This window comes from Cyanistes caeruleus, chromosome 13 (assembly GCF_971803275.1).
Source record: "Cyanistes caeruleus chromosome 13, bCyaCae1.hap1.1, whole genome shotgun sequence".
NCBI lineage: Eukaryota > Metazoa > Chordata > Aves > Passeriformes > Paridae > Cyanistes > Cyanistes caeruleus.
The window spans coordinates 612,809-640,684 of record NC_141713.1 but is presented as its reverse complement, the minus strand read 5'-3'; the positions used below and the strand labels follow the sequence as shown (position 1 = coordinate 640,684).

General features: G+C 57.8%; 2 protein-coding genes across 2 annotated transcripts in view; one reads left to right on the top strand and one right to left on the bottom strand.

The window, feature by feature from the left end:
* The window catches only part of FRMD5 (FERM domain containing 5), a 66,062-nt gene that overhangs the window by 3,823 nt on the left and 34,363 nt on the right, over positions 1-27,876 (top strand). The window lies entirely within an intron of this gene.
* Positions 490-23,301, bottom strand: LOC111933948 (uncharacterized). The gene is made up of 4 exons (XM_086848854.1): positions 21,872-23,301; positions 21,605-21,733; positions 16,021-20,625; positions 490-741 (listed from the first exon to the last, which is right to left on the bottom strand). The coding sequence occupies exons 3-4, from the start codon at positions 17,311-17,313 to the stop codon at positions 490-492; spliced, it is 1,545 nt and encodes a 514-aa protein (XP_086704980.1). The 5' UTR covers positions 17,314-20,625; positions 21,605-21,733; positions 21,872-23,301.

The window sequence follows — 27,876 nt, the reverse complement described above, 5'->3', positions numbered from 1 at the left end:
TGAAAGCGAGCTCCTGGCTGCACTCTGGGACAAAGCCCCTGCTTCCCTCTTGGAGCAGCAAGTTCTTTCGGATCCCTGACAGGATCATTAATATCAGGCAGCAGCACAAAGGGGAGCTGGGGGTTTGTGGCAGTGAAGGTTATTTGTTCATTATCTTTTTATCTTCGGAGAGTTTCCAATTGCTTTTCCCGGGAAGTAGGTTAGGAGAGCGCGGTTCCGCTCTTCCCGAGCACGGGTAACGCTCTGGGGGGCCGGGGCACAGGGCAGGGGCTCTGTGCCGAGCTGGTGCTGTCTGTCTGTCTGTCTGTCTGTCTGTCTGTCCCACAGCCCTCCCTTCCCTCCACAGCTGGAGCCAGAGTGCGGGGATGGGGACCGGGGCCAAAACATTGTCAGAAATTGGGGGATTCGGGGGAAATCCCAGAATTGGGGGGATGCGGGTCCAGGCTGAGGGTCCCACTGAGGGTCCCACTGAGGGTCTCACTGAGGGTCTCACTGAGGGTCCCACTGAGGGTCACACTGAGGGTCACACTCAGGGTCACACTCAGGGTCCCACTCAGGGTCACACTCAGGGTCACACTCAGGGTCCCCACTCAGGGTCACACTGAGGGTCACACTCAGGGTCACACTCAGGGTCCCACTGAGGGACCCACTGAGGGTCCCACTCAGGGTCCCACTCAGGGTCCCATTGAAGGTCTCACTCAGGGTCCCACTCAGGGTCCCACTCAGGGTCACACTCAGGATCTCACTCAGGGTCCCCACTCAGGGTCTCACTCAGGGTCACACTGAGGGTCCCCACTCAGGGTCACACTCAGGGTCACACTCAGGGTCCCACTCAGGGTCACACTCAGGGTCACACTCAGGGTCTCACTCAGGGTCCCCACTCAGGGTCACACTCAGGGTCAGCAGCGCAGTTCAAGCCCCCCGAGCACTCCCCCCCCCCTCTCTCGTGGTCCCCCCGGGCCGGGGCAGCGGCTCCCAGGGAGGCTGAAAGCGTCACCTCAGCTTTGCTGCTGGCTGTTGGAAGTGATGTTTTTATTCATAGCCTGGGAAATGTGTTTGCAGCAGAAAGGCGTCGTTGTGGCTCAGCTGTGGCTCTGTGAGCTGCCGGGACAGCTCCTTCGCCCCTGGCTCCAGCATTTGCATCCACTCGGCTTCGTGGGCTCGGGAGGAAACTGCCTGAAATGCACAATGAGTTTGAAGGGAAAACAGCAGTCAAAGCTGAGCACTTCATCTCCTTTCTTCTTAAATTTATCTCCAAAAGACACAGAAGGCAGCTGAGGAAAGCATCCACTAAATGCCCGCTGAAAATGGGGGACAAAATTCACATTTCAGTGGGAGCAGAACCCCGAGTTGTTTTGCAAACCCATGGAAAATATTTCCATTTCTGTTCTTTCTCCGCCAGCCGAAATGTCTGTTTTCTGTTCACTTCTCATACCTGTTTTACAACGTTACCTGCTGTGAACCCGCCGGCTATTCCCCCCTCAGGAGCCAATTTCCTGACAGAACTACTTTGCTTATCACCTTCCTGTGGAAGATGCTGAAGGCAAACACAGAGCCGGAGTCAGATAGAGATGTAGATGTCCTCACGCTCGTGCCCACACACAGAGATGCCGTTGGAGAGAGATGTGCACCACGGCACAGGAAAAAGGAATTTGCTCCTTTTGTCGTGTCAGAATTAGGTAACGTGCAGCAGGAGGCTTTTTTTGAGGCATCTGGGGAATTCTGAAAGTGCCGTGAGCAGCCCACTTATTTTTAATTTGTGAGTCAGTCTCCGGGAGCCCAGAGGGATCGTGGACACGGGGGTGACGTCGATGGGCACGTGCTGGCAGCCCAGGAGCACACGAGGCCTTGGGGTGCCCCGTGCAGGAGCAGAGGCACTGAAAGCTCCTGAGATCCTCTCTGACCTGGCACATCTGTTTGGGCACCTCACAGCTGGCTCCTCCTGGAGGCTGTGTGGGCAGCGAGACCCTGACTGAGATGCCACCAGTGATGGAGATGCTCTCAGTCTGTGGAAACTCCTCCCAGCTCGTGCCAGGGTGGGGTTTGCTCCGGGGTGTGGGGCAGAATCCTGGAGTGCTCTGGGTTGGGAGGGACCTCAAAGCCCCTGCAGTGCCCCCCAGCCATGGCAGGGACACCTTTCCCTGTCCCAGGGTGTCCCAGCCCCAGTGTCCAGCCTGGCCTTGGGCAGTGCCAGGGATCCAGGGGCAGCCCCAGCTGCTCTGGGCACTGTGCCAGGGTTTTGCCACTTGGCTCGGGGGGTGGCTCCTTGATGAACCCTTTGTGTTCCAGAGTGGCTTGTGCTTATTTTTGTCTGGTGTCACATGCCACTGAGAAGGCTGGGAATGAGCCAAACAAGGGGCTGCTGTGAGGGAAGTGCTGGGGTTTATTTGCCATCAGTTTTGGGGTCAGGCTGGGGGCTGTGGCAGAGCCCTGGATGCTGCCAGTGCCATCAGCCACCTGTTTGTGGGCAGAAAACCCAATTATTGTTTGGTTACAGCAAGATCTGGAGTTGCATCTGCAAATAAGGAGGTTTCAGGTCAAATTCTTTTCTTTGCAATGTTTCCAGGGTAAATGATTCCAGCAGTAGGGGAGTGATTTCCCATTGATGATCCGGGATTGTGAGGCTGATGTGTCCACAGTGAGTGTGCAGGGACTGTGGCTCTTGCAGAGCACAGGAGAGGGCAGCAGGCTCTGATGGACACTGTGGTTACCTTGGGCTGGGGTCTGTCATGCCAGGGCTGGGGGGTGACTGGGAGGGATCACTGAATCACAGAATCATGAAATCATTAAAAGGTTGGAAGGGACCTGAACGTTCATCTTGTTCCAAACCCTTGCCATGGACTGGGACACCTCCCACCAGCCCAGGTTAAATGCCCTCCTCTGACAGGATCAGTAGTTACTCACTTTTGGTTGTTCCTATCAGCTTACAGGAAGCTTCAGAACTCAGGAAAATGTATTCCACCCTGATTTGTGGGTTCTGCCCTTGTATTCCCATCAGTGTTACACCCACTGTGGTGCTTGGTTACTCTCTAAAATCCAATTTCTTTGTGACCCCAAGAGACATTTTCCTTGTGCTCCAGCCCCTGCCAGCAGAGCTCTGCCAGCTGCTGCCCGGGCCCAGGAGAAAGGGAAACCCATCGTCCTTGGTCACCACAGGCAGGAATCCACGCTCGGAGCACTTTTGGAGCTGGCACTGCAGCACAACAACACCCGAACAACACCCGAACAACACCCGAACAACACCCGAACAGCACCCGAACAACGCCTGAACAACATCTGAACAACGCCTGAACAATGCCTGAACAACGCCTGAACAACACCCGAACAACGCCCGAACAACGCCTGAACAACACCCGAACAACGCCTGAACAACACCCGAACAACGCCTGAACAACACCCGAACAACGCCTGAACAACACCTGAACAACACTTGAACAACACTTGAACGACACCTGAACGACACCTGAACAATGCCTGAACAACACCTGAACAACGCCTGAACAACACCCAAACAACACCCGAACAACACCCGAACAATGCCTGAACAACACCTGAACAATGCCTGAACAACACCTGAACAATGCCTGAACAATGCCTGAACAATGCCTGAACAACACCTGAACAACGCCTGAACAATGCCTGAACAATGCCTGAACAATGCCTGAACAATGCCTGAACAATGCCTGAACAACACCTGAACAACGCCTGAACAACACCTTAACCAGGGCAGCACAACACCTGAACAACACCTGAAGCAGGGCAGCACAACAGCCGAACAACAGCCGAACAGCACCCGGAGCAGGTCGGGTTCGTGGCCAGGGCAGGAACAGCCGCTGGCAGGACGGAGCAGCGCGGCCCTGCAGGAGCCCTGGGGCTGCCAGAGCTTTCCTGCTCGGTGAGGAAGAGGAGTGTGAAGGGCAGCGGCTGTGAGCTCCGGGTGGGAACAGCCTGCCGGGGACTCAGCTCCGTGCCGGGCTGACGGAACGTCCCCGCGCGTCACCGTGCTCCGGCAGCGTGAGGAACACCGGCACTCCTGGAAAATAAAAGCAGAAGATTGAAAATGAAGTGAAAGCCCATTAGCTGTGCCAGGCTGCGGCACGTGTGCCCGCGTGCTTCGAGTCTGGAGGGTGCTGGAGCCAGGGGAGCAGCGCTGGCAGGAGATGTGCCAGCTCTTCTGCCCAGATCCTGGACATCAGCTCCTTCCTCTTCAGAAATCATTTGGAAGTGAGTTTCCTTCCAGAGGGCAGGGCTGGATGGGATGTTGGGCAGGAATTGTTCCCTGGGAGGGGGTCAGGCCCTGGCACAGGTGCCCAGAGCAGCTGGGGCTGCCCCTGGAATGCCCAAGGCCAGGCTGGGAGCAGCCTGGGACAGTGGGAGGTGTCCCTGCCATGGCAGGGGTGGCCCTGGATGGCCATTCAGGATCCCTTCCAACACAAACCATTCTGGGATTTGCAAACAATGCCTGGTCCCGAGGGTCTGATGTTTTTCCCCGGGAAGGGCCAGGGCGGGTGTGGCAATGGGCATCAGGTGATGGTGGAGAAAAGCTCTTTTTTTCCCCCTAAGCAAAACCAGGATTTCTGTAACTGTGCAGGAATGATCCGATGGGATCCTGGGGACTCTCCTGCATTGGCCTTTTAAAGCTGCAGGTCCTGCTCTGCCCTTAATTACACTTGGGTATTAATTACCCTCCAAGCACATCACCTTTACTGCTGCCGTTGTCTTTGCCCGCTGAAGTGACTTGGCAGCTGAAATTTCATGAGGAACTTGGTTAATTGTGCACACACAGGACACAAGATGCCATTGTGCTTCCTCCAGCTTGTTATCTGGGAGGGGCTCGGGGCTAAAATCCAGGAAAATGTGATTTTCCTTGGAAAGCCAGCGGCTGTCGTGGCTGATCCGGGGTGGGTTCTGTGTGAGGCCTGGCTGGGGCAGGGCTGTGCTTCAAAGCACGGCTCCAGCTCCGTGTGTCGCTCCTGCAGGAGCCTCCTCATGGAAACCAGGGAGGGTTTGTTTTCCCGAGCTGTCGCTCCTTGGTCCTGGCCAGGAAAGTTGATGTAAACGGAAGCAGCTCCTCTCAGACGGGCTGAAACCCCTCCTGGTTCCTCATGGAGCACTTTGCCTTGGGGAAACAGAAGGGTTGGGAGGTTCCCCCTGGAGAGGGATGGGTCCTGCAAGGCTCAGAGCCATCACTGGCTCTACCCTGAGGATTTGATCAGAATCATTTTGCCATCCTTTCTTTGGCTGTTTGAGCCGGGAGCCTCCCCCCGCTCCCCCTGGAGCCACACAGAGCCCAGGTCCCATTTTCCTGCCCTGGCAGTGCCAGCTCTCTGCACTGGCACTGGAAATTCAGGGCTCACACGGATTTCAGTCTTTCCTATCTGGCAGTGGCGAACACGAGCCCCGGCTCCTGAGCAGGGACAAAACCCTGGGCTCAGGAGGAGGGCCCAGGTGAGCCGGGCCCTGCCAGCTTCTGGTCTCACCAGACACTCAGGCTGCTTTTTCTCTGTGATTATTAACAGCAGCTTCCACAGCCAGCCAGGCCTCAGCTCGTTAATGTGGGATGTCAGGATCTGATCAATGCTGCAGCCCAAAATAGAATATTTTGGCTGCATGTCTGTTGCCAAAGACTTTAATTACAGTGGCATATCTGTCACATCGATGAGGGGCTTGTGTTTTTCAGAGGGTTTACAGTGGCTGCTTCGTGTTGGCTCTTACCCTGGAACACAGGCTGGGATCCCAAAGGAAATATCCATCCAGCTGCCTATAGGGGATTTTTATTTAATAAAAAAATGACAAAAATTGAGCCAGCCCTTGCAGAGATGGAAAGAGGCTTTAAGAATGTATAGATCAGGTAGCAATTGCAGCTATCCCTTATACACTTAACTCATGGAATGGGCAGTATATTGGGACTGGGGGAAAAAAGCCGGAATCCAATAGACTTAGGTTCGAAAAATAATAAATTTGCTGAGCAGGTTCTTTTCATGAATCGATCTAGTTCTCATTAGCCTTGCACTGTATAGTTTGCTGACTAATATTTCTGGCTTGCAAGTAAAAATGTCTTTCCAAAGGAAATACGGAATGAGAACAGAGTGTTTTTGGGACCTGAAAACCTGGAGTCCCTGGGGCCATTGGAAAAGAAGAGATGTGAGGGCAGCAGGAACACAGGAGCAGAGCTGGGGTTGGAGTGGCAGTGGAACAGGAGCAGGGCAGAGGGGGTGGGATGGGATCATCCCTGCTGTGCCAGCCTGTCCCCCTCCATCTGTGCAGGGACACTCGTGGCCCCCACGGGACTGAGCCTTGGCTCAAGCCCTTGCCTGCTTCTGTCAGCCCTCCAGCCCCAGGGGCTCTCTTGGACCAAGTCCCTGCAGAAACCTCAGTGATCCTGAGCTCTTCCTCAATATTTAGGTTCTTCTCCTAAACCCAAAGAGACTTTTCTCCCTCTGGCCCGTGTCACTGCTGTCCCTCCTTTCTCCAGCATTATTCCCTGTGCGCTCGCAGCCTGGCTCTGTTCCCATGTGCAGGTTGATGTAAATTGTGTGATGTAAACCAGGGAATGGTCCCCCAGCCTGTCAGCACTCCTTGGGAGCGCTTCCTTGAGCACATGACGGGGCTTCTTTCTGCCCGTGGCTTCTGCTTTGGTGACAGATTTCTTCATGTGGGGCTTGGATGGAGCCGAGGGTGCTCAGCAGGGCTGTGGCCTGTCCCACCCCCAGCAGGAGCACATTCCCTCCTGGAACCCCAGCTCCACAGCTGCCCTTTCTTCTGGGTGGGAGATGAATCCAGCAGAGCAGGTGACAGAGGCAGGGGCTCCTGCCCGGCTCCGGGGGTGCTGTCTGCAGCCAGCAGTGCCACCCGGCCCTGGCAATGTCCCCTGGAACTGAACAAACCCACAGCCACCAGGCTGAGGCTTTTCTCAGAGCCACGGAGAGGAGAGCGCTCCTATTTCCATAGGGCTTTGTAATTAAGCCAGGGCATTTTGTTCCGGGATGTCAGCGAGTGTAATGTGGCTCAGGCGGCTTGGGCTGATCCCGTGTGGAGCTCCTGTGGGCGGTGTGTAATTCCCTGCTCCGCTGGGCTCTTCCCAAGACGTGTTTTTGGGACACAGTTAATCTGTGCAGGAGCTGATGGGTCCTGCTCGTGCCCTGGGGGAGAGCAGGGAGCGCTGAGGGAGCTTCCCTCACTTGTAGCTGCTGCTCACACAGAGACTGTCCATTCCTGCCCCTGTGTGCTGCTGCTCCTCGTCCTGAGAGTCCCCACGGCCTGGGGTGGCTGGCAGTGTCACCTGCAGCAGGGACAGCCCATGGTGGCAGTGTCACCTGCAGCAGGGACAGCCCGTGGTGGCAGTGTCACCTGCAGCAGGGACAGCCCGTGGTGGCAGTGGCTGGCAGTGTCACCTGCAGCAGGGACAGCCTGTGGTGGCAGTGGCTGGGAGTGTCACCTGCAGCAGGGACAGCCCGTGGTGGCAGTGTCACCTGCAGCAGGGACAGCCCGTGGTGGCAGTGGCTGGGAGTGTCACTGCAGCAGGGACAGCCCGTGGTGGCAGTGGCTGGGAGTGTCACCTGCAGCAGGGACAGCCCGTGGTGGCAGTGTCACCTGCAGCAGGGACAGCCCGTGGTGGCAGTGGCTGGGAGTGTCACCTGCAGCAGGGACAGCCCGTGGTGGCAGTGTCACCTGCAGCAGGGACAGCCCGTGGTGGCAGTGGCTGGGAGTGTCACCTGCAGCACGGACAGCCCGTGGTGGCAGTGGCTGGGAGTGTCACTGCAGCAGGGACAGCCCGTGGTGGCAGTGGCTGGGAGTGTCACCTGCAGCAGGGACAGCCCGTGGTGGCAGTGTCACCTGCAGCAGGGACAGCCCGTGGTGGCAGTGTCACCTGCAGCACGGACAGCCCGTGGTGGCAGTGTCACCTGCAGCAGGGACAGCCCGTGGTGGCAGTGGCTCGGTGGTGGCCGTGGGACACAGGGGAGGGTGGGGAGGGGGCTCAGCCGGGCTGGGCTCTGGCACCCTGTGCGTTCCCTGTGGGATGTGATTAAAAGCCACATGAGGGGCTCCAGCCGTGGCTGCTGTGCGGGCCGGGGGCTCCATGCAGCAGCCCGGAGCAGGGCTGACCCCACACCCCCCCTGACCCGCTCCTGTCGCTCTGTCCCCAGCATTTCCAGGGACAGAGCGGAGGAGCCCCCGGCGAGCGCGGCTGGAGGGGAACCGAGGCACGGCATTGCCATGGAACAGAGCAGCGGGGCTGTGACAGGCAGGGGACACTGCCACCGCCTGCCAGCTGCTCTCGTCCCCTCTGCCCCGTCACCTGTGGCAGCTCCTGGCTGCCGAGGGTCCGTGTGCCAGGACAGGAACAATTCCCATTGCCGCTGTTTGCCCAGGCTAAGGAATTAGGGCGCTCTTCCAGGTGAGCAGCCTGGCATGAAGGGAGCCCTGCACTGAGTGCTTATGGCTTCTTTCAGGTGTGATTGGGAAAAAAATCCTCTGATAAACGCCAGAGCCAGCAGAGATGGTTCTGTAAGTGCTGCAATTATCCTGCAATTCACCGGGACAGCCAGCGAGCCACGGGGATCGGCATCCTGGCCAAGGGAGCGGCTGAGGGGCACTGGAGCTTGTACAGAACACACTCAGCCTCTTCAAATATTTATGGCCTTGCAATCCATACACATTTGGAGAGTATTTGACATCCTCCTGCTCTGCTCCTGCTTGTGGAGAGGCTCTGGAGAGCACCTGCCCGGCCCTGGGGGCGGCTGCACTGACCGGGGGTTGTGGGGGGCACCTTTGTGCCTGGGACTTGGGCAGGCTCCGTGGAGTCCCTCATCCCGTCCCTCATCCCATCCCTCATCCCAACCTCATCCCGTCCCTCATCCCATCCCTCATCCCAACCTCATCCCGTCCCTCATCCCATCCCTCATCCCATCCCTCATCCCGTCCCTCATCCCATCCCTCATCCCATCCCTCATCCCATCCCTCATCCCGTCCCTCATCCCGTCCCTCATCCCGTCCCTCATCCCGTCCCTCATCCCATCCCTCATCCCATCCCTCATCCCATCCCTCATCCCATCCCTCATCCCATCCCTCATCCCGTCCCTCATCCCGTCCCTCATCCCGTCCCTCATCCCATCCCTCATCCCATCCCATCCCTCATCCCAATCCTCATCCCATCCCTCATCCCGTCCCTCATCCCAGCGTCATCCCAGCCTGCATCCCAGCCTCATCCCAGCCTCATCCCAATCCTCATCCCGTCCCTCATCCCATCCCTCATCCCATCCCATCCCTCATCCCACCCCTCATCCCAGTCCTCATCCCAGCCTCATCCCAGCCTCATCCCAATCCTCATCCTGTCCCTCATCCCGTCCCTCATCCCATCCCTCATCCCAGCCTCATCCCATCCCTCATCCCATCCCCATGGGATGAGGCTGGGATGAGGCTGGGATGAGGCTGGGATGAGGCTGGGATGAGGCTGGGATGAGGACTGGGATGAGGACTGGGATGCAGGCTGGGATGAGGCTGGGATGAGGCTGGGATGAGGACTGGGATGAGGGGTGGGATGAGGGATGGGATGGGATGAGGGATGGGATGAGGGACGGGATGAGGATTGGGATGAGGCTGGGATGAGGCTGGGATGCAGGCTGGGATGAGGCTGGGATGAAGACTGGGATGAGGCTGGGATGAGGCTGGGATGCAGGCTGGGATGAGGCTGGGATGAAGACTGGGATGAGGCTGGGATGAGGCTGGGATGAGGCTGGGATGAGGGATGGGATGAGGCTGGGATGAGGGATGGGATGAGGACTGGGATGAGGTTGGGATGAGGATTAGGATGAGGCTGGGATGAGGGATGGGATGAGGCTGGGATGAGAACTGGGATGCAGGCTGGAATGAGGCTGGGATGACGCTGGGATGAGGCTGGGATGAGGCTGGGATGAGGGTGGGATGAGGGTGGGATGAGGCTGGAATGAGGCTGGGATGACGCTGGGATGAGGCTGGGATGACGCTGGGATGAGGCTGGGATGAGGCTGGAATGAGGCTGGGATGAGGCTGGGATGAGGGTGGGATGAGGCTGGGATGAGGACTGGGATGAGGCTGGGATGAGGACTGGGATGAGGCTGGGATGAGGGTGGGATGAGGCTGGAATGAGGCTGGGATGAGGGTGGGATGAGGCTGGGATGACGCTGGGATGAGGCTGGGATGAGGCTGGAATGAGGCTGGGATGAGGCTGGGATGAGGACTGGGATGAGGCTGGGATGAGGCTGGGATGAGGATTGGGATGACACTGGGATCGGGATTCCTGCGGGTGCTGGCTGCAGGAGGAGGGCTCCCACCTGTCCTTGCTCACGCCGCTGGAATTGTGGCAGGATGCACCCGAGGTGGGGCTGGACCTGGGGCCAGGGGGGCAGGGCTGTCCCCCCTGCTCGGAAGGGACAGGAACGGGTTTTTAGCAAAAAGAAAGTCAGCTGTAACAGGCCAGTTGCCTTCCTGCCGGAGGGACAATCCTTGTCGGTCTGGCACCTTTTACTCCAGCGGCATAAAAATAGAGCAGGATTTCCAGGCAGCAGCCGCACATCCTGCGGTCCTAATGAGCTCTTAAGGTAATTAGCTGTGGTGGGAGAGAGCTGGAGAGGCCGTGCTCGCATGACAAAGGGAGCACTTGCAAGAAATGGCTCGGAGAAAGGGCAGCCGGGGCTGAGGGAGGCTCGGGAGAGCTGGAGACGGGTTTGGGATAAGGGCTGGAGGGACAGGACCCAGGGAAGGGCTCCCAGTGCCAGAGGGCAGGGATGGATGGGATACTGGGCAGGAATTGCTCCCTGGCAGGGTGGGCAGGCCCTTTGCCCTGCCAGGGCCTTGCTCTGCTCACAGGGAAGAGTTTGTTGTAAAAGAATATTTGAATCTATTTCATTTCTTCAAGGCCTCATTTTAAAGTGCTGTTCCATAGCTGGGGGTTCTCCCAACTGGGATTTTGGTCTCGGCTGAGGCAGTGCCCCGTGCCACCCTCTGCCAAGCCCTGCCCTACCAGATGCCCTGGGCATCCTCACCCTGGCCAGCCCTTGCTGCTGGGCAGGCTGGACCCACCTTTTCCCACCGAGGCTTTGCCCTCTCTGGGTCAATAAATAATCCCTCGGAGCACTGTGTCTCCTCCCAGCTCTGTAAATCAATTTTCCCTCTTGCAGAATATCCAGTGCTTGCATGAAACAGGTAAATTACATCTCCCGCTGCTCCTCTTCGTAACGAATTCGATACCATCTTAAGAACATAAACCACGAGAGCGCTTTTGTCTGCCTCAATTTGCCTTTGTGCAGCAGAGGGGCCGATCTCGGGAGCCTTTCCCGTGTAATCCCGAGTTTCCTCCCGGCAGCCTGCGGAGCGTTTCCATTTACAATTAGGGATTTGTGTAGCTGCAGCTCCCAGCCCTGAGCTGGAACCCCCGTGTTCCCTCACCCTGCCAGGGCTGCCCTCATCTGAGAGCTCCTCCAGAGGCACCCAAAGCCACCCTGTGCCACTGCTGTGCCGCAGCTTCCAGCCAGACTGCAGGGAATGGCAGGGAAATCCTGCCAGGACTGCAGGGGATCGGCACCGGGGGCAGTGTCACCTGTCCTGGGTGGTGCTGCACAGATCTGGGACCAGAGGAGGAGATGTCACCTGTCCTGGGTGGCACCAAACAGATCTGGGACCAGAGCAGGAAATGTCACCTGTCCTGGGTGGCACCACACAGATCTGGGACCAGAGGAGGAGATGTCACCTGTCCTGGGTGGCACCAAACAGATCTGGGACCAGAGGAGGAGATGTCACCTGTCCTGGGTAGTGCTGCACAGATCTGGGACCAGAGGAGGAGATGTCACCTGTCCTGGGTGGCACCAAACAGATCTGGGACCAGAGGATTTTATCTTTTAATTGGTTAACACCATGTTCCATCACCCTGGCTGGTGTGGGATTTTCACTGTAATTAATACTAATGAGCATGTCTCCTGGAGAGGGCTCTGGCAAGCTTTTCATGCAGTGCTGTTTTTTCCCTGAGTTACCATTTTGGGTTACACCAGACCCCAAAACCAGGGCCTGCCCACACTGTGGTGTGCAGAGGCACCGGGCCTCGGGTGCTGGTGGCACCCAGAGCTCGGTGTCCCTGCGTGGGGCTGGGTTTGGGGCAGCTGTGGGGAAAGGTCTCCCTGAGGAACATCTCTCATGGGCAGAGCTGAGCACCCAGCGATGCCAGGGAAGATCCCAACTCCAGCTGCCAGGCAGAGCTGCTCTCCCTCTCCATCCCCTCTGCACATTCCAGACACGGGATCTGCACTGACCTGCAGCCACCTGAGCTCCTCAGTGCCTCAGAGTGACAAACCCTGGGGGTTTCTAAAGCTCAGGGCTGTGTGATACAGGGGGTGGCTCAGTCTCTGCTCTGCCTGACAGCTGGGAATGGATCTGTCCTCAGGCTGTGGCTGCAGGGCAGTAGTGCTGGGATGGGGGATGCAGGGAAGGGAAGCAGCCGTGCCTCCCAGCCCTGCCTGGTGCAGCAGCCCCGTGAGGGATCCTCACTGCAGGGCTGGGAACTGCCCTCAGCTCCGGCAGCAGCCCCTGGAGCTGCTGGAGCGAGTCTGGAGCCAATGTTTTCCTGAGCCCCTGTGAGGCTGGGCTGGGAGAGCTGGGGGTGCTCACCTGGAGCAGAGACAGCTCCAGGGAGAGCTCAGAGCCCCTGCCAGGGCCAAAGGGAAACTCTGGGCTACTTATCCTAATCCTGTGGAGCTGCAGTGGGTAGGAAGAGCATCCATGCTGCAGTGCATCTCCTTCAGAGGCTCACAGCAGCAGCCTGGGGTTGCAGCTTTTTCCTGCTTCGTCAGCAGTGGTGTCTCCTTGGGCAGAGCTGCAGCTCCCAGCAGTTTTCTGGGGGGATCAAAGGCCCTTTTCCAAGCACTGCCACAGGACTGAGATGGGCCATGGTGTGTGAGCAGGTGGATCACCCCTCTCTGACCTCCTTACCCTTATTTCCCTGTCCCATCCGTGTGTGCATGTAAATCAAACTTCATGGTTCTGGTGGGACAAATAACACACCAGAGAGAGATAAAGTGTAATCAGAGTGTTTATTTTGGGTTAAAATAATCAGAGAATCAGAATGGTTTGAGTTGGGAAGGTCCTTGAAGGTCACCCCACTGCACCCCTGCCATGGCAGGGACACCTTCCTCTCTCCCAGCCTGGTCTGGACATTGCCAGGGATGGAAGTGGGCAGCCACGAGCTGGTGCAACAAATCCGTGTGCACACAAATCACTGCAACTCACACACTTCCCCTAAGCCCACAAGCGTCCCACAGGTTTAATTCCATTTGTCTTCCCCCCGAAGCATCCCTTTCCTTTAGCAGGGATGTGCTAATCCCATGTGAAGCCCGCTGTGCCGTGAGTGAGCGGAACAGACAGGCAGAACCTTTCTGCATTCCACTGGAGCCTTGTGCACACGCCGAGTGTGATCTCAGACACGATCTGGGGCTGCTGCCAGCCACGGGGGGCACGGGGAGAGCCTCCCTCCCTCGGGGAGAAAGCACAGCCCAGTCCAGTTTGGGGTGTGCTCTGCTCTGAGGGCTCTGCTGTCATGCAGCTCGTCCAGGTGGAGTGTTTGAGGTGGGATTTTTAACAGCTCCTGGAGCCCGGGAGCTGGCCTGTGGCAGTGCTGGGACATCTGGGGAGGGGCTGGGGCTGGGGTCACCCTGCTCTGCTGGAAGGGGACCCATGGTGGGGGTGTGTGTGTGTGTGTGTGTGTGTGTGTGTGTGTGTGTGTGTGTTCAGGACCCCTGAGCAGAGTCCCCAGCACTGCTGAGCCCCAGGGACAGCACCCAGGACACGGCAGCAGCGATGCCCGGATGGGTGCCCACAACAGCAGCAAACTCAGCTGAACCCTCTCAGCTCCGGAGTTTTCTGAGCCCCAGCTGGGCTGGGCTGGGCTGGGCTGGGCTGGGCTGGCTGCAGGTCCCAGCAATGCCAGACCCTGCAGGCTTGGTGGAACAGTCAAGGTTTAGGAACTCTGGGCAAAGCATTCTCAGGAGCTCCTGGAGGGTAAAGGGCTGTCAGCCCAGATAAATATTAGAGCAGCAAAGAGAGGAAGGAGAAAGCAGAGTGAGCAGGAGGAGAAGAGAGATGAGGAGATTGCTGCAATTTGTGGGCCCTTGGGACAGCGCCTGAGAGCCGTGATCACATCCCAGGGAGCTCACAAACACTCCTGCCATCTCTGGCAGCCCAGCACGGTGAAATGTTGCTGTGGTGCACGGTCAGGCTGGCTGGGGCAGTTCTGCCTCACACTGTCCCCAGCCCCGGGGCCTCTGGCACCACTGCTGGCCCTGGGGAGGTGCTGGGCTGCCCTGGGAGGCTCCAGCAGAGTTTTCCAGAGCTTTTCCTGGGGTGCTCCCCGCAGCTGAGCGGGGCAGGGTTACAGCAGTGACCTGTTGGCAGGCTGGCCATGGTCCTGTGCTCCTGGCAGGGACACCAGGGCTCTCTGGCACGGGGGCTCACTGCCCCAGCTGTGTTTGGAGCCCTCCCCTGGGTGCAGCAGCCCTGCTGGAGCAGGGAACGCTCCCTCTCTGCCTTCCTGCAGAGGGACAGCGTGAAATGAGGAGTTAACAAGCTTCTCCATCACCAGCAACAGCTTGAATCATTAAGCCTGAAATAATTTTAATTGGATCCGGGACTCACAAGAGATTTTTTTGTGGCGTGGAGCAGTTTCTCATCTACCACCAGCCATCAGAGCAGGGGAGAGAGCAGAGACCCTGCTTGGCTTCAGGTGCCTCTGGATCCTGAGGTGTTGAGTCTATCTCAGCACCAAACTGGGTTTAAAGACAGAGAGATAAATATTTTCTTTGCCTTGGAGTGGATTAACCTCCCTTGGAAAGCTCTAAGTTGTTGCTTTAAGTGCTTGACAGGAACTCTCCAGTTTATTGCAGTGACAAGCTCCTGTCACCTGCTCCCATGGCCCAAAGGTGGGAATCTGGGGAGGAGAAACCCCCAGCTCTTGGGGGTGGTTTGGGGGCAATAATTCTGTTTCTCATTCGGTGTGTCCCATTAAAAATGAGGCATTTGTCTGTGCAAATGGATGGTGGATCTGTGGCCCTCGCCCACACAGGCTTTCCAGGGAATGTGTCTTACAGCGCATGGACTCTCTCAAACGAGCCAGGAATGAATCAAACCGAGGTGTTTCAGTGCAGCCACTGCACAGAGAGGTGAGCTAAAACATAAACATTACAAATTCAATTTAAATAGAGCGCCCTGGTGGCATTTGCAGCGGGTGCGTGGCAGCCCCCGATCCCACAACCCCTGGCTAAGGAGAGCCAGGGGTGCTGCAGAATTAGTGGGGTTACAACAGGACAGGGAATTCCTCTGGCCACAGCCTGACAGGGCTGGGGATGGTTTGCTTCCAGCACAGGAGTAACCAGGGGGTGCTTTAAAATGTAGACAGAAAAGTCCCAGAGGGCATCAGAGATTTAACTGTGTTTGAGGAGGATTCAGGTGCACAAACAGCACTTGGTATTTGCTCCATGGTCTTACTTCTTGTTGAGATTGGATGGTGGTTATAGAATCCTGGAATTGCAGGATCCTCGAACGGTTTGGGTTGGGAGGGACCTTAAATCCCCCCCAGCCCCACCCCAGCCATGGCAGGGACACCTTTCCCTGTCCCAGGGTGTCCCAGCCCCAGTGTCCAGCCTGGCCTTGGGCACTACCAGGGATCCAGGGGCAGCCCCAGCTGCTCCGGGCACTGTGCCAGGGCTGCCCACCCTGCCAGGGCAGGATTCATGTCCTGGCATAGGGAGAGGAACGGGCAGTGTCCTGGAAGGTTAAAACCCAAGGTGCTGTGGACCATGAGAGGTTTTGGAGCCGTGCAGGGTGGGAGCAAGGAGTGATTCCAGGAGTGGGACAGGGCAGGGGGGCTGTGGGGAGCAGGGGCAGGGCAGGAAGACTGGGCTGGCAGGGAGAACAGGCTGGAGCTGCTGCCAGAGGAGCAGGGAACGCAGTCCCAGGCTGAGCGAGGTGCCTGCCCTGCCCTGCCCTGCCCTGCCCTGCCCTGCCCTGCCAGCCCTGCCCTGCCCTGCCCTGCCCTGCCCTGCCAGCCCTGCCCTGCCCTGCCCTGCCCTGCCCTGCCCAGCCCTGCCCTGCCCAGCCCTGCCAGCCCTGCCAGCCCTGCCCTGCCCTGCCTGCCCTGCCAGCCCTGCCCTGCCCAGCCCTGCCAGCCCTGCCCTGCCCAGCCCTGCCCTGCCCTGCCCTGCCCTGCCCTTGTGCCCGGGCTCTCTCCACAGGCCTGTGGCGAGCGGCTTTCGAGGAATCGCTGCCACACCTGTGGTGCCACCTGCCCGTCCTGCCCACACAGCAGAAAGGGCAGCAAGGGACAAACACAGGGTTGGAAACCGCTGCAGTTTGTCCCCAGAGCCCCGGTGTCCCCAGCCAGCCCTGGACAGGACAGGCACGGCCGGGCTGGGCTGGGCTGCCCCGGCCTCGGGGGGCTCTGGCTGCCCCGCTGTGCCTGCCTGGGCACCCGGGGAGGCCCTGGAGAGCCGTGCCGGGGTGTCTAACACAGGAGAGCACACAGGAGAGCACACAGGACAGGAGAGCACACAGGAGAGGAGAGCACACTGCTGCTGCCGGCCGCTCTCCGGGCCCGCTCCGCCCAGCCCGGCCCGGGCCCCTCGGCGCCTTCAGGCCTGAGGCCTTTGGGGCCGGGCTTTGCTGTGGGAGCTGCTGCCGCAGCTGGGCTGGCAGCTGATCCCGAAAACAGGACAAAAACAGCCCCTGCAGTGCAGAAAGTTGCAGCTGGCCTGGAGCAGGGGTGCTGGAGCTGCTCCCTGCCCCGTCCAGCTGCACAGGGCTCGCCTTGGCCCGGCTCCGGGCCCGCACGGCCCCGGCACGGGAGGGGACACCCGGGCACAGCGGGGCTGGCAGCCCGCAGAACACCGGGGAGAGAAGCCAAAGGGGCTTCGAGAACCGGGGCAGCAGAGGGAAAGAATATGGGGAAGGGAACTTGGGGTCTGGGTTTGCCTCTGGAACGGGGAGGGGAGAAAGAAAGGGCTGGGAGTGCAGGCTCCCATTGCTGGGGGTGAAGGTTGTGAGTGTGTGCAGAAGAAGGAGGAGGAGGACACGTTCCCTGGGTTTGCATCCTGGATCCCTTCCCAGTGCCCCGGGATGCTGGATGTGAGCGGGCTCCAGCTCAGCCTGCCAAGCAGCAGCGCCAGCCTCGAACCCAGGCAGACTAGGAAGCCTCTTCAGCTGCTTTATTTTTCTAGGATTAGTAATCACAATCTTTATTATGAAATACTTACACAAAATATTCCCAAGGCTGGGCTCCTCCATTGCCAATTCCATCAGTGCCAGTGCTCCCGGCTGGCAGCTCCTGCAGGGCCGTTATCTCCAGGAGGATCGTTACACAATCCTCATTCTCATGCTGCAAACTGCTTCCTTATGGAATCCGGACTTCAAAGCAGACCCAGAAACAACCAAGTTTCTGTCCAGAATCCAAGATGTTCGGGGAAGATCAGGATTTAGGCTTTGCAAACTGTTCCAGAGAGCAGGTTGGGCTCGATCCTGAGGATGCGAAGTGGCTCCTGTGTTTGTGAGGAGAGAGAAATGTGAAAATCCTTTCCTGACCCAGTAGGTGCAGGGGATTAACTGGGAGCGATGCGAATCGCGTGGAGCAAGTGAAGAAACCATCTCCGTTCTGCTGCCTGGACAGTGGGCAGGAACTGGTGTGGCAGAGTGGGATGCTGGAGTGGGAAGAGTTGCATGCTCCCTGCATGTCTGTGCTGCCTGCATCCCGTCCTGCAGCTGGGCACAGGCTTCTCCCGGGGACAGAGACTTCTCCCAGGGACAGAGACTTCTCCCAGGGACAGAGACTTCTCCCAGGGACAGAGACTTCTCTCAGGGACAGAGACTTCTCCCAGGGACAGAGACTTCCACGGTTCTGATCTGTGGGAGGCTGTGGGGTGTGGCTGGTGCCGGTGCCAGTTCTGGTGCTGTGCTGGTGCTGGTGCTGGTTCTGGTGCTGGTTTTGGTTCTGGTTCTGGTGCTGGTGCTGGTGCTGTGCTGGTGCTGGTGCTGGTTTTGGTTCTGGTTCTGGTTCTGGTTCTGGTGCTGGTTTTGGTTCTGGTTCTGGTTCTGGTGCTGGTGCTGGTTCTGGTTCTGGTTCTGGTGCTGGTGCTGTGCTGGTGCTGGTTCTGGTTCTGGTTCTGGTGCTCGTGCTGGCGCTGGTGCTGGTTCTGGTGCTGGTGCTGGTTCTGGTTCTGGTTCTGGTTCTGGTGCTGGTGCTGGTGCTGGTTCTGCTGCTGGTGCTGGTGCTGGTTCTGGTTCTGGTTCTGGTGCTGGTGCTGGTTCTGCTGCTGGTGCTGGTGCTGGTTCTGCTGCTGGTTCTGGTGCTGGTTCTGCTGCTGGTTCTGGTGCTGGTGCCGGTGCTGGGGGAGGCTTTGCCAGGCTGCCCCAGAGCTGCCCCACTGTGGCTCAGGAGGTGTCTCTGTGCTCCGGGGTGCTGGGGACAGAGCAGATGCCCAGTGCTCATCCTGCATCATCATCCTGCTTTAACAAACTGCTTCCCCAGCCCATGGACTCATCCTGCATCATCATCCTGCTTTAACAAACTGCTTCCCCAGCCCATGGACTCATCCTGCATCATCATCCTGCTTTAACAAACTGCTTCCCCAGCCCATGGACTCATCCTGCATCATCATCCTGCTTTAACGAACTGCTTCCCCAGCCCATGGACTCATCCTGCTTTAACAAACTGCTTCCCCAGCCCATGGACAGACTAATTTGGCTCCTGTCTCCCGGGGAATGAAGCCGTGGCTCGTGACCCCGCTGGCTCTTGAGCTGCTGGGAAGTGGCTGTGGCTCGGCCGAGGTAACCGCGTTATCCCTGCGGAGCCCATTAGCCCTGATGGGGAGGAATGGCTCTGTAGCTTCCCATTAGAGCTAATGGGCATCAGCAGAGCCGCCTGCCCGGCGCAGGGGAGCTGTGACAAGCACAGGGGAGCTGTGCCATGCCCTGCCGTGCCGTGCCGTGCCGTGCCGTGCCGTGCCGTGCCGTGCCAGCGGCGTGGGGAGCAGCAGCAGCAGCAGGAGCAGGAGCAGGGACAGCACTGCAGGGACCTGCTGCAGGCAGGCAGGGATTGATCCCCACCGAGGAGGGATGAAGGAGGACACAGCTTCCCTGAGATGCAGGTCCCAAAGCTCCTGGAGAGTGGGGCTGCAGCAGATGCTGCAGAAATGCGTCAGAGCCGTCAGATCCCCACAGTGAGATCCAGGGCTAAGGCACAGCAACTCTGGAATTTTCAAAGCAGCTTTTAATTTTGGGGGATCTGTGAAAGAAGAGCCCACAGACCCTGCCAGGCCTGTAATCTTCACAACAGCATCCACCTCAGCTGCTGGATTAGCCTTTGTTTCCTGGTTTTCCCTGAGCAGCCAGTTCGCTTCCCGGCAGCTGGCAGAGATGCAGCACAAGCACAAAATACAACTACCTGCTCTCTTTTCCTCCAAAGTTCAGCATTTTTGATGAAGCAGGAGCCCAATCAAGGTCAGCCTTGACTGGTCTTAACAAAACCATTTCCTGCAGATTGGGATGAGGCTGACACTTTTGGAATTACACAGTGGATCCAACATAAGTATTAACGATTTGCTGTGTGTTCCCTGGCAGAGGGTGGGCTTCAATGGGTTATTGGGAAGGAATTGCTCCCTGGAAGGGTGGTGAGGCCTTGGCACAGGATTCCCAGAGCAGCTGGGGCTGCCCCTGGATCTCTGGAAGTGTCCCAGGCCAGGCTGGATGGGGCTTGGAGCAGCCTGGGATGGTGGAAGGTGTCCTTGCCATGGCAGGGGTGGATTGAGAGGAGCTTTGAGGCCCCTTCCAACCCAAACCATCCCAGGATTCTGTGATTACTGTCTCCATCGTGCCTTCTGTTCCTCGCTGGAGCTGGTGAAGAGGGCAGAGGCTGAGGGAGGGAGCTGAGCCTGACTGGGAATGTTGGCAGGAGAAGCCGATGCCCAAGCGGGGGCAGCTCCCGACGCTGACCCACGAGCAGACAATGCCCATGGTGTGCACACCACAAAGGGGCTCTTCTTCCTCCAAAACACGCCTGGCCACTTGTTCCAGCTCCTCCTTCCCTCGGGCAATGGCAGGAAAACCTTCCTTTGCACTGGAATTCCCCTCAGCTGTCTCTGGCAGGGCTGCTCTGTCTCGGCTGAGCTCAGACCTGGGCGCTTCAAAGCCTTTAAAATCCCCACCGGGTGCTGGAGCCTTCCACTCATCTCTGGGGTCGTGCCACTGCACATGGAATGATAATAATTGACAAAAGCACCTTTTCATCGTTAAGCCCATCACTGTTATCCTGCTGAGCCCCTCACTGGATCACACTGCCCCCAGCACAGGGAGCTGGGCTCCTGTCCCACAGCTGCTCCTCCTGCTTGGTCATTCCACTCAGGAGCTCGGCTACCGCAGCCTTTGACAGTCTCCATCTTTAGAGCTTATTTCATGTTTTGAAAGATTTATTTGAATAAATTGCCAGATGAAATACTGCTTTCAACTGGCTGACCTGCTGGGCTGTTGTAGCCTTCCAGCAGTGCCATCAGGGAAAATTCCAGCCTCAGAAGTTCTCCTGGTATAAATGAATTGCCTCCGAGGTGTTTTGATGCAGAGCTGCATTAAGCAGAAAGAGGGTTTAGTGACAGTGGTTGTTGGTTAAAGAAGAAAAGGAAACTTGTGTGTGTGTTTGCAGGGCTGGCTTGTTTGCCACGGCTGGCGTGGGCCGCTCAGGGAGTGGGAAGCTGGGAATGCTGGGGAGGGATTACACTGATGGCAAAAGCTGAATGGAAACCAGGGCTGCTGCTTGGTTCCTGTGCCTGGGAGAGTCACACTGGAATGTGGTGATCGCTGAGACTGGGAGCTGCTCAGAACACGATGAAATTTGACAGGACAAGAGGACACAGCCTGAAGCTGTGCCAGGGGAAGATTCAGGTTTGGCACAGGAGGAATTTCTTCCTGGCCAGGGCAGCTCTGCCCTGGCAGAGGTGGTAAATCCCAGGATTTGGGAGCAGCTGCGTTGCACAGAGGGAGAGGAGCTGCAGAGCTGGGCTTGGCAGCCCCTGCTTGCTGCAGGTTTGGTTTGCTGATCCCTCATCCTCAGGGCTGCAGCAGCCACTGGGGTTCAAAGTGACAGCACAGAGTGACCAGAGCTCCAGCTCAGCCAGGACCGGGTGGGAGGGAGTGAAACGGGGTGAAAGCATCCCCAGCTCACAGCAGCTCCGTCCTGAGCTGAGCTGGGTGTGCCTTCACCCCATTTCCCTCTCCTCCCACACTGGGAAGGAGCCGTGGGCAGCAGATCCACAGGGAAAACTGACAGCCCCAACCAGGAGCAGCTTCCCTGCTCTGAGCAGGGGTGGGCACCTTCAGTGCTGCAGGGTGACATCCGTGCTCCTGCCCAGACACTAAAGAGAGGGTGGCCTGGTCATGCTCATCCGACAGAATCAGTCCTGGAAGGGCACAGGACTGCAGTAAACACCAAGCAAGGGCAGCGTGGGTGCTGCTCCTGTGCTCCTGTGCTCAGAGCTCCCAAAGCAATGCTGAATCCCTGCCTCTGCCTGCCTGGGGCTGCTCTGGGCTCCCAGGACGTGCTCACCTTGGAGGTCCCTGGTTTCATGGCACATTTCAGCAGCTGTAGTGGCACTGGGATGCCGAAGGATGCCGAAGGACAGGGGTTGGATTTGCTGGAGCCAGACCTTACTGGGGCCAGCCAAGGCTTCCTGCTCTGCAGGAAATAATTGAACAGCACAGTAATAATATCAATGTATTTAACACAATCATGGAATCATTTTTGTGGGAAAAGACCTCCAAGATCATTGGAGAGACGTGTGTAAGTAGGAAAGTAATCCCAGGCTTCACTCACGTGGATGTGGCGTTATCCTTGAGGGGCACTGGGAGCATTTGTGTGCACACACAGCCGTGCCCTGTCATTCATCATCATCATCATCATCATCATCATCCCCCTCAGCTGATCACCCAAAGCACCGGGATGTGCAGCTCTGAGGCATCAGGCAGTGCCAGGACAGGGCACAAGGGTGCCCATGGTGTGTCCCAGCCAGGGCAGGGTGAGGAGCGTCCCCGCAGCCACGGCTCTGGAGAGAGCTCTGGAACAAGTGGCACAAAGTGGGGCAGGATGTGTGGTTTGTCAGTGCCCTGTTATTAATAGTTAATCAGCCTGCTCTGGATTTCAAAGCGTGTGGGCATGGGAGGGAATTGCCAGCGAAGCAAACCACTTAACTCGGAGTTGCGTTTCTGGCGTGGAGCCTCCGAGGAAACGCTCTCCAGGTTTTCCTGGAGAGTTCATTACGGAGACAATAAAGGCCCAGGATAAATAGGATGCAACTGTCATTAACACGCCGTCCCTAGGAACAGAGCTAAAAAATCCCCGGCGCTCGGACAATGAAATCGTGTCCTTGATCCGTGTGGTTCGTCCCGTTGCCATGGCGATGGCATCCTCCAGCGATGCTCCCAGCTGCTCCTCACATTAACGCTCCCTCAGACCCTGGGCCCGGGGCATTTGCATGTGAAACCATCAGCGGTGCCTTCCCCAGCTGCCTGCTCCGTCCTTTTCACAAAGTGTCCCCATTTATTCCTGCCTCCTTTCCCACACATCCACCCTTCCCCAAGGCAAGCTGGCACTGCCTGGGCACGGAGAGCTGGCTCCAGAGGGAAAATTTACTGCAAATTGGATCGTCTGGCTTTGTTTAAAAATCTGTGTCTGTGGAAATCAGTGGTGGAGAGGGCTGGGTACCACAGGCTGCCTCCCCACCTCTCCCTCGCTTCAGCTCTTTGCACGGAAGCCGCGTGTGCCAGCACCTGTGCCAGGGGTGGCCGTGGAATCCTGGAATGGTTTGGGTAGGAAGGGACCCTACAGCTCATCCAGTTCCATGAGGGAACCTCACAGGAGCAGGGACAGCTCCACTACCCCAGGGTGTTCCAAGTGCCATCCAGCCTGGCCGTGGCCACTCCCAGGGATGGGGCCGTGGGTCACAATAGAGGCTCCTGCAGAACTGTGGTGCAGAACAGGACACTGAACCCAGGGCTGAGCTGCAGGAGCTGTCCTGGGACCTGTGCTGTGCCAGGGACCATCCTGGGACCTGTGCTGTGCCAGGGACCATCCTGGGACCTGTGCTGTGCCAGGGACAGTCCTGGGACCTGTGCTGTGCCAGGGACAGTCCTGGGACCTGTGCTGTGCCAGGGACAGTCCTGGGACCTGTGCTGTGCCAGGGACAGTCCTGGGACCTGTGCTGTGCCAGGGACAGTCCTGGTGAGCTGCAGGAGCTGTCCTGGGACCTGTGCTGTGCCAGGGACAGTCCTGGGACCTGTGCTGTGCCAGGGACAGTCCTGGGACCTGTGCTGTGCCAGGGACAGTCCTGGTGAGCTGCAGGAGCTGTCCTGGGACCTGTGCTGTGCCAGGGACAGTCCTGGGACCTGTGCTGTGCCAGGGACCATCCTGGGACCTGTGCTGTGCCAGGGACAGTCCTGGGGGTGTCTGGGCTCCAGGACCCCACGCTGCTGCTGGGGCTGTGGGAGCTGTGGGAGCTGGCAGCAGTGTGGGATCCAGGGCTGTGGCTGGAGCCCGTGTTGGAGCAGAGCTCCTCTCCACGGCACCGTGAGCTGGGGGATTCACCACCCCCAGGGCAGTTTATTCCGCTACTTAATTGCTCTTATTGTTAAAAACTGCATCTTGTTCCTAATCCGAGAGCGTCTGCTCCTGCCCCTGGGGGCTGGGTCTGTGCTGCCTCTCTTCCCGTGATTGAAGAGCCCTTTAGTAGCTGATATTCTCTCCCTGTGAAGGCATTTAGGGATGCTGGCCGTGTCACCTCTCACACGATGAGAGGCTGGGCTCCCTGCACTCCCTGCCAGGCAGCTGCTTCCAGAGCATTCCCACCTCTTTGTGCCCTGTCCCCGGGATCCTCTCCTCCCTCGGCCAGCCCGAGCCTTCCAGCCCCGTCCAGCCCCGTCTCCTGTGCCCAGAGCCAGCCCTGTGTCCTGGGCTGAGCCCCCAGCCAGGGCAGCAGGGAGGGACGGAGGGAGGGGGGATCCTGCCCCTCTCAGGTGAGACCTCACCTGCAGGGCTGGCCCAGCCCCAGGAGCCTCAGCAGGACGTGGAGCTGTGCAGAGGAGGCCACGGAGCTGCCCTGAGGGCTGGATGTCTCTGCACATCCCACAGGCAGGGCTTACACCGGGGCTTCCTTCTGGGGGCTGTTCTTCCAGTCAGCAGTTCTGACAACATCTGTCTGTGACTCTGCTGCCACTTGCCATTAGTGCCCATCTGCAGGAGCTCCTGTCCGAGTCCTCTGGTGCCTGAGGGAGCTGCCCCAGAGCCTGCCTTGAGCCTGGGATCAGTCCATCTTATTACCTGAGTGACAGAGCTCCGTGAAAAGCAAAATCTCCTGCTGGTGTTCTTTCTGTGTTGGAGAACAGAGAGGAGCTCACAGAAGCAGCTCCTTCAGCCCAGCAAAGATTTACTTTCAAACCACGAAGGAAAACTCATAGATGGGATAAAGTGAATAAATGAGAGGTGAAAAAGGGCGGAGAACATGATTGCTGTGGGTGCTTCCACCGCAGAAGAGACCTTGAAGCCCATCTTATTCCACCCCTGCCGTGGGCAGGGACACCTTGTGCCAGTCCTGGCGGCTCCAGGACCTGTCCAGCCTGGCCTGGGACATTCCCTGGTGCAGGGATGGAGATGCCCTGGGTGCTGGCATGCTCCTGTGCTCAGGAAGCTGATTTCAGAGCTGGAGCAGCACTGCCAGGCTCTGCTGGACCCAGCTGTGCCACAGCCCCGTGTGCCTGTGCAGGATTCCTCGGCTCCTGCCTCATCCAATGGGTTTTTTTTGCTTGGGAAATCAGTGGAGGTGAAAATTTAAATGCAAACACAAAGAGAGGCTTTGGAATGAACAAATTGGAAACCCAAGTCAGTGGAAGAAGGAGAAGAGGCCATGACATGAAAGAGGTTTTGTGGTCAGAAACAGCTCAGCCAAAAATGAGCTCATTGTGGGTTTTTTTTTGCCCCAGGACAATTAGTGGATGGTTAGTTCCTGTTAAAAATTCCTGTCCAAAACCTCTGATTTTGAGGGATTTCTGGGTTACTCTGCCCATGCTGCTCTGAGTCTGGTTTTGAGGTTTTGAGGGAAGGGGCTGCCATGGCAGGTCTGGGCTGGAGGAGGCTGGAGGGAGCAGAGGTGCAGAGCCTCTGCAAGCCACGCACACCTCAGGCACCCACCAGGAAGGAGGGACGGAGATTTTTGGACAAACTCTGCCTCTCACACCCCCTGGCCCTGTGTGGGGCCCTGTGGTCCCCCAGGGAGGAGCAGATGTTCCCTTGGAGCGGCTGGGACCTGCCAGGCCCTGCTGTGACACACGGCAGTGTGACACTGGTGGTGTCACCTGGTGCAGGTCACTCCTGGCTGTGCACCCTGGGCTCGGTGCAGCCGCTCTGGGGTGGCATTTCCAGCCTGCCCCGTGCCCTTGGTGGCTTTGCCCAGCCCTGTGCTCATCCCTGTGCCCTGCCCTGTGCCCTTGGTGGCTTTGCCCAGCCCTGTGCCCTGCCCTGTGCCCTGCAGGGAGCAGCTGCAGCAGCCCTGGGGCTGCAGGGAGCGGCAGGACTGAGCCCGAGTGCCTTTGCACAAGGGATGGAGTGACAGGACCAGGGGCAGCAGCTTCAAACTGAGCAAGGGCAGGGTTAGGTGGGATGTTCTGGAGAAATTCCTCCCTGGCAGGGTGGGCAAAGCTGCCCAGAGCAGCTGGGGCTGCCCCTGGATCCCTGGCAGTGCCCGAGGGCAGGGATCCCAAGGGATCCCCAGGGCTGTGTGGAAGGAGGAGGACAGAGATAGTGCTGAGGGCAATGTAGCCCCTGGTAATTGCAGCTGTGTTCATTACCACAGAGAGGGAGCAGCCTGTCCCTCACAGAAAGGTGGCCAGGAAGGATGGGAGTTACAAAAGTGGCTCAGCTGCTGCAGTTGGGCTTTGCTGGCTGTGCTGTGAGGAGGATGGAGTGTGCTGTGGCAGGGCTGAGTGCTGGCCTGCCCCCCCAGTACTGCTTTAGGATTTACCTGGATCGTGGATTTTGGGGTGCTGTCTCAGAACAATGCTTCCACCGGTGGAATTAAAAGGTGCTGCTGATGGACAATAAGGTGAAGTGTGCTGTGGAGTCAGGAGAGTGTAAAGACACCTGGTGTGGGTGCAATGAAAACACTGGGATGAAGTTTCATAAGGATCTGCTTTCCATCGTGTCTGCTCTGACAAGGACAAGGTTGGACATTGGAGCAGCCTGGGACAGTGGGAGGTGTCCCTTCCATGGCACTGGGTGGGCTTTGATGTCCCTTCCCACCCAACCCAAACCATCCTGTGGCTCTGTGGTTCGAATGCAGAACCCCTGGGAGCCCTGCTCCCCAAGCCTCTGCTGCAGCCCGAGCTGCCTTCCACCCCATTTCCCTGCATCTGGAGCATCTGGGGATGGGTGCAGTAAATACTGTCCTCAGTAGGTGCTGCCAGGGTTGAGTTAATCCTTGCAGGCACCACTGGAGTCTGAAGGGGCACCATTTCCTCTCAGATGCGTCTCTGTTTCACTCTTGCAGAAGCTGAATAATTCCCCCTGACAGCTTTTTGCTTTTTATAGCAGTAATTAGTCAAAAAGCATCGGCGTGACGAGCGCTGCCCTGGCACTCCTGGTCGGTGCTCCCGGCACACGGCTCGGGGACAGCACTGCTGCACATTTGGGGGTGGTGACAGGGCCAGGGGTGAGCAGGGTGTTGGGCTCTGATGCTAAAATGGGCAAAACCTTGGCCTTTTTTCCTACCTAAATTTGCACTTGTGTTTTAAGGCACCTGGAGGGATCTGGGACGGCTGCTGGAGCCAGGCTGTTCATCCAGCCCCAGTGACTACTGCACTAAACAACAAAAAGCAAAAACAGGAGACTAGAAATGGTGATTTTACAAGTTCACTTGAGGTGGAAGGAGGTAGAGGGATCTGGGGGAGAAACCAGGCGTTAAATGTGGTTTTAATCCTGGTTAGTCCCCAAAATACCACCAGATCTGGTCACGGGGGTGACGTTGGTGTAACGTTGGCAGGACTGAGTGTTACTTCAGCAGAAAGTGTTAAAGCTGTGGGAAGAATTTACTAAGGGAAAAGATGGAGGTTTTGTCTCTCTTTGTCTAATTCAAGTTCCCCAAAAGCCACGGGCCTGGTTTATCACACGCTCTTGGTAATGCACGCCTGTCATCTTGTGGGGCTTTTTGGCTTATTTCATTCAAAAGATAAAATTAGAAGTCAGAGTTATCTGGTGACTTCAAAATAGCTGAGTCTGGGTGGAACTGGAGCTGTCTGTGGCTCTTTGCAGAAAGGCAGGATGGAATTAATCATCTCACTGCAGTCAGTTGAGCGCTGCTCGTGCAGCGTGGAGCTCTGGAAGGGCAGCAGGACGATATTCCCATGCAATATTCCCAGGGAAGGGAGGGGAGGAGCAGCTCGGGCCCGTGGCAGCAGCTGTGACACGGGGGGCACTGGGGACAGGGCTGGTGGTGGCCTTGGCAGCGCTGGGGAGCTCCTGATCCAGGCAGGATTTTTAACCTGGGGAACAGTGGCTGTATCTGGGGAAGCGAGAGGATTCTTCCCATTCCCAGGTGGGAGAACTTTGCTTGGCAGAGAGAAAATCACAGAACCCAGAATGGTTTGGGTTGGAAGGGACCTGAAAGCTCACCTGGGGCAGGGACACCTTCCACTATCCCAGGCTGCTCCAAGCCCCATCCAAGCCAGCCTGGAACATTCCAGGGACTGGGCAGCCACAGCTTGGATGCTGATTTTTAACTTGCATTTAATTCACAGTTCCAGCTGCTCTGTCCCAGTGACCTGGCACCTTCTTGC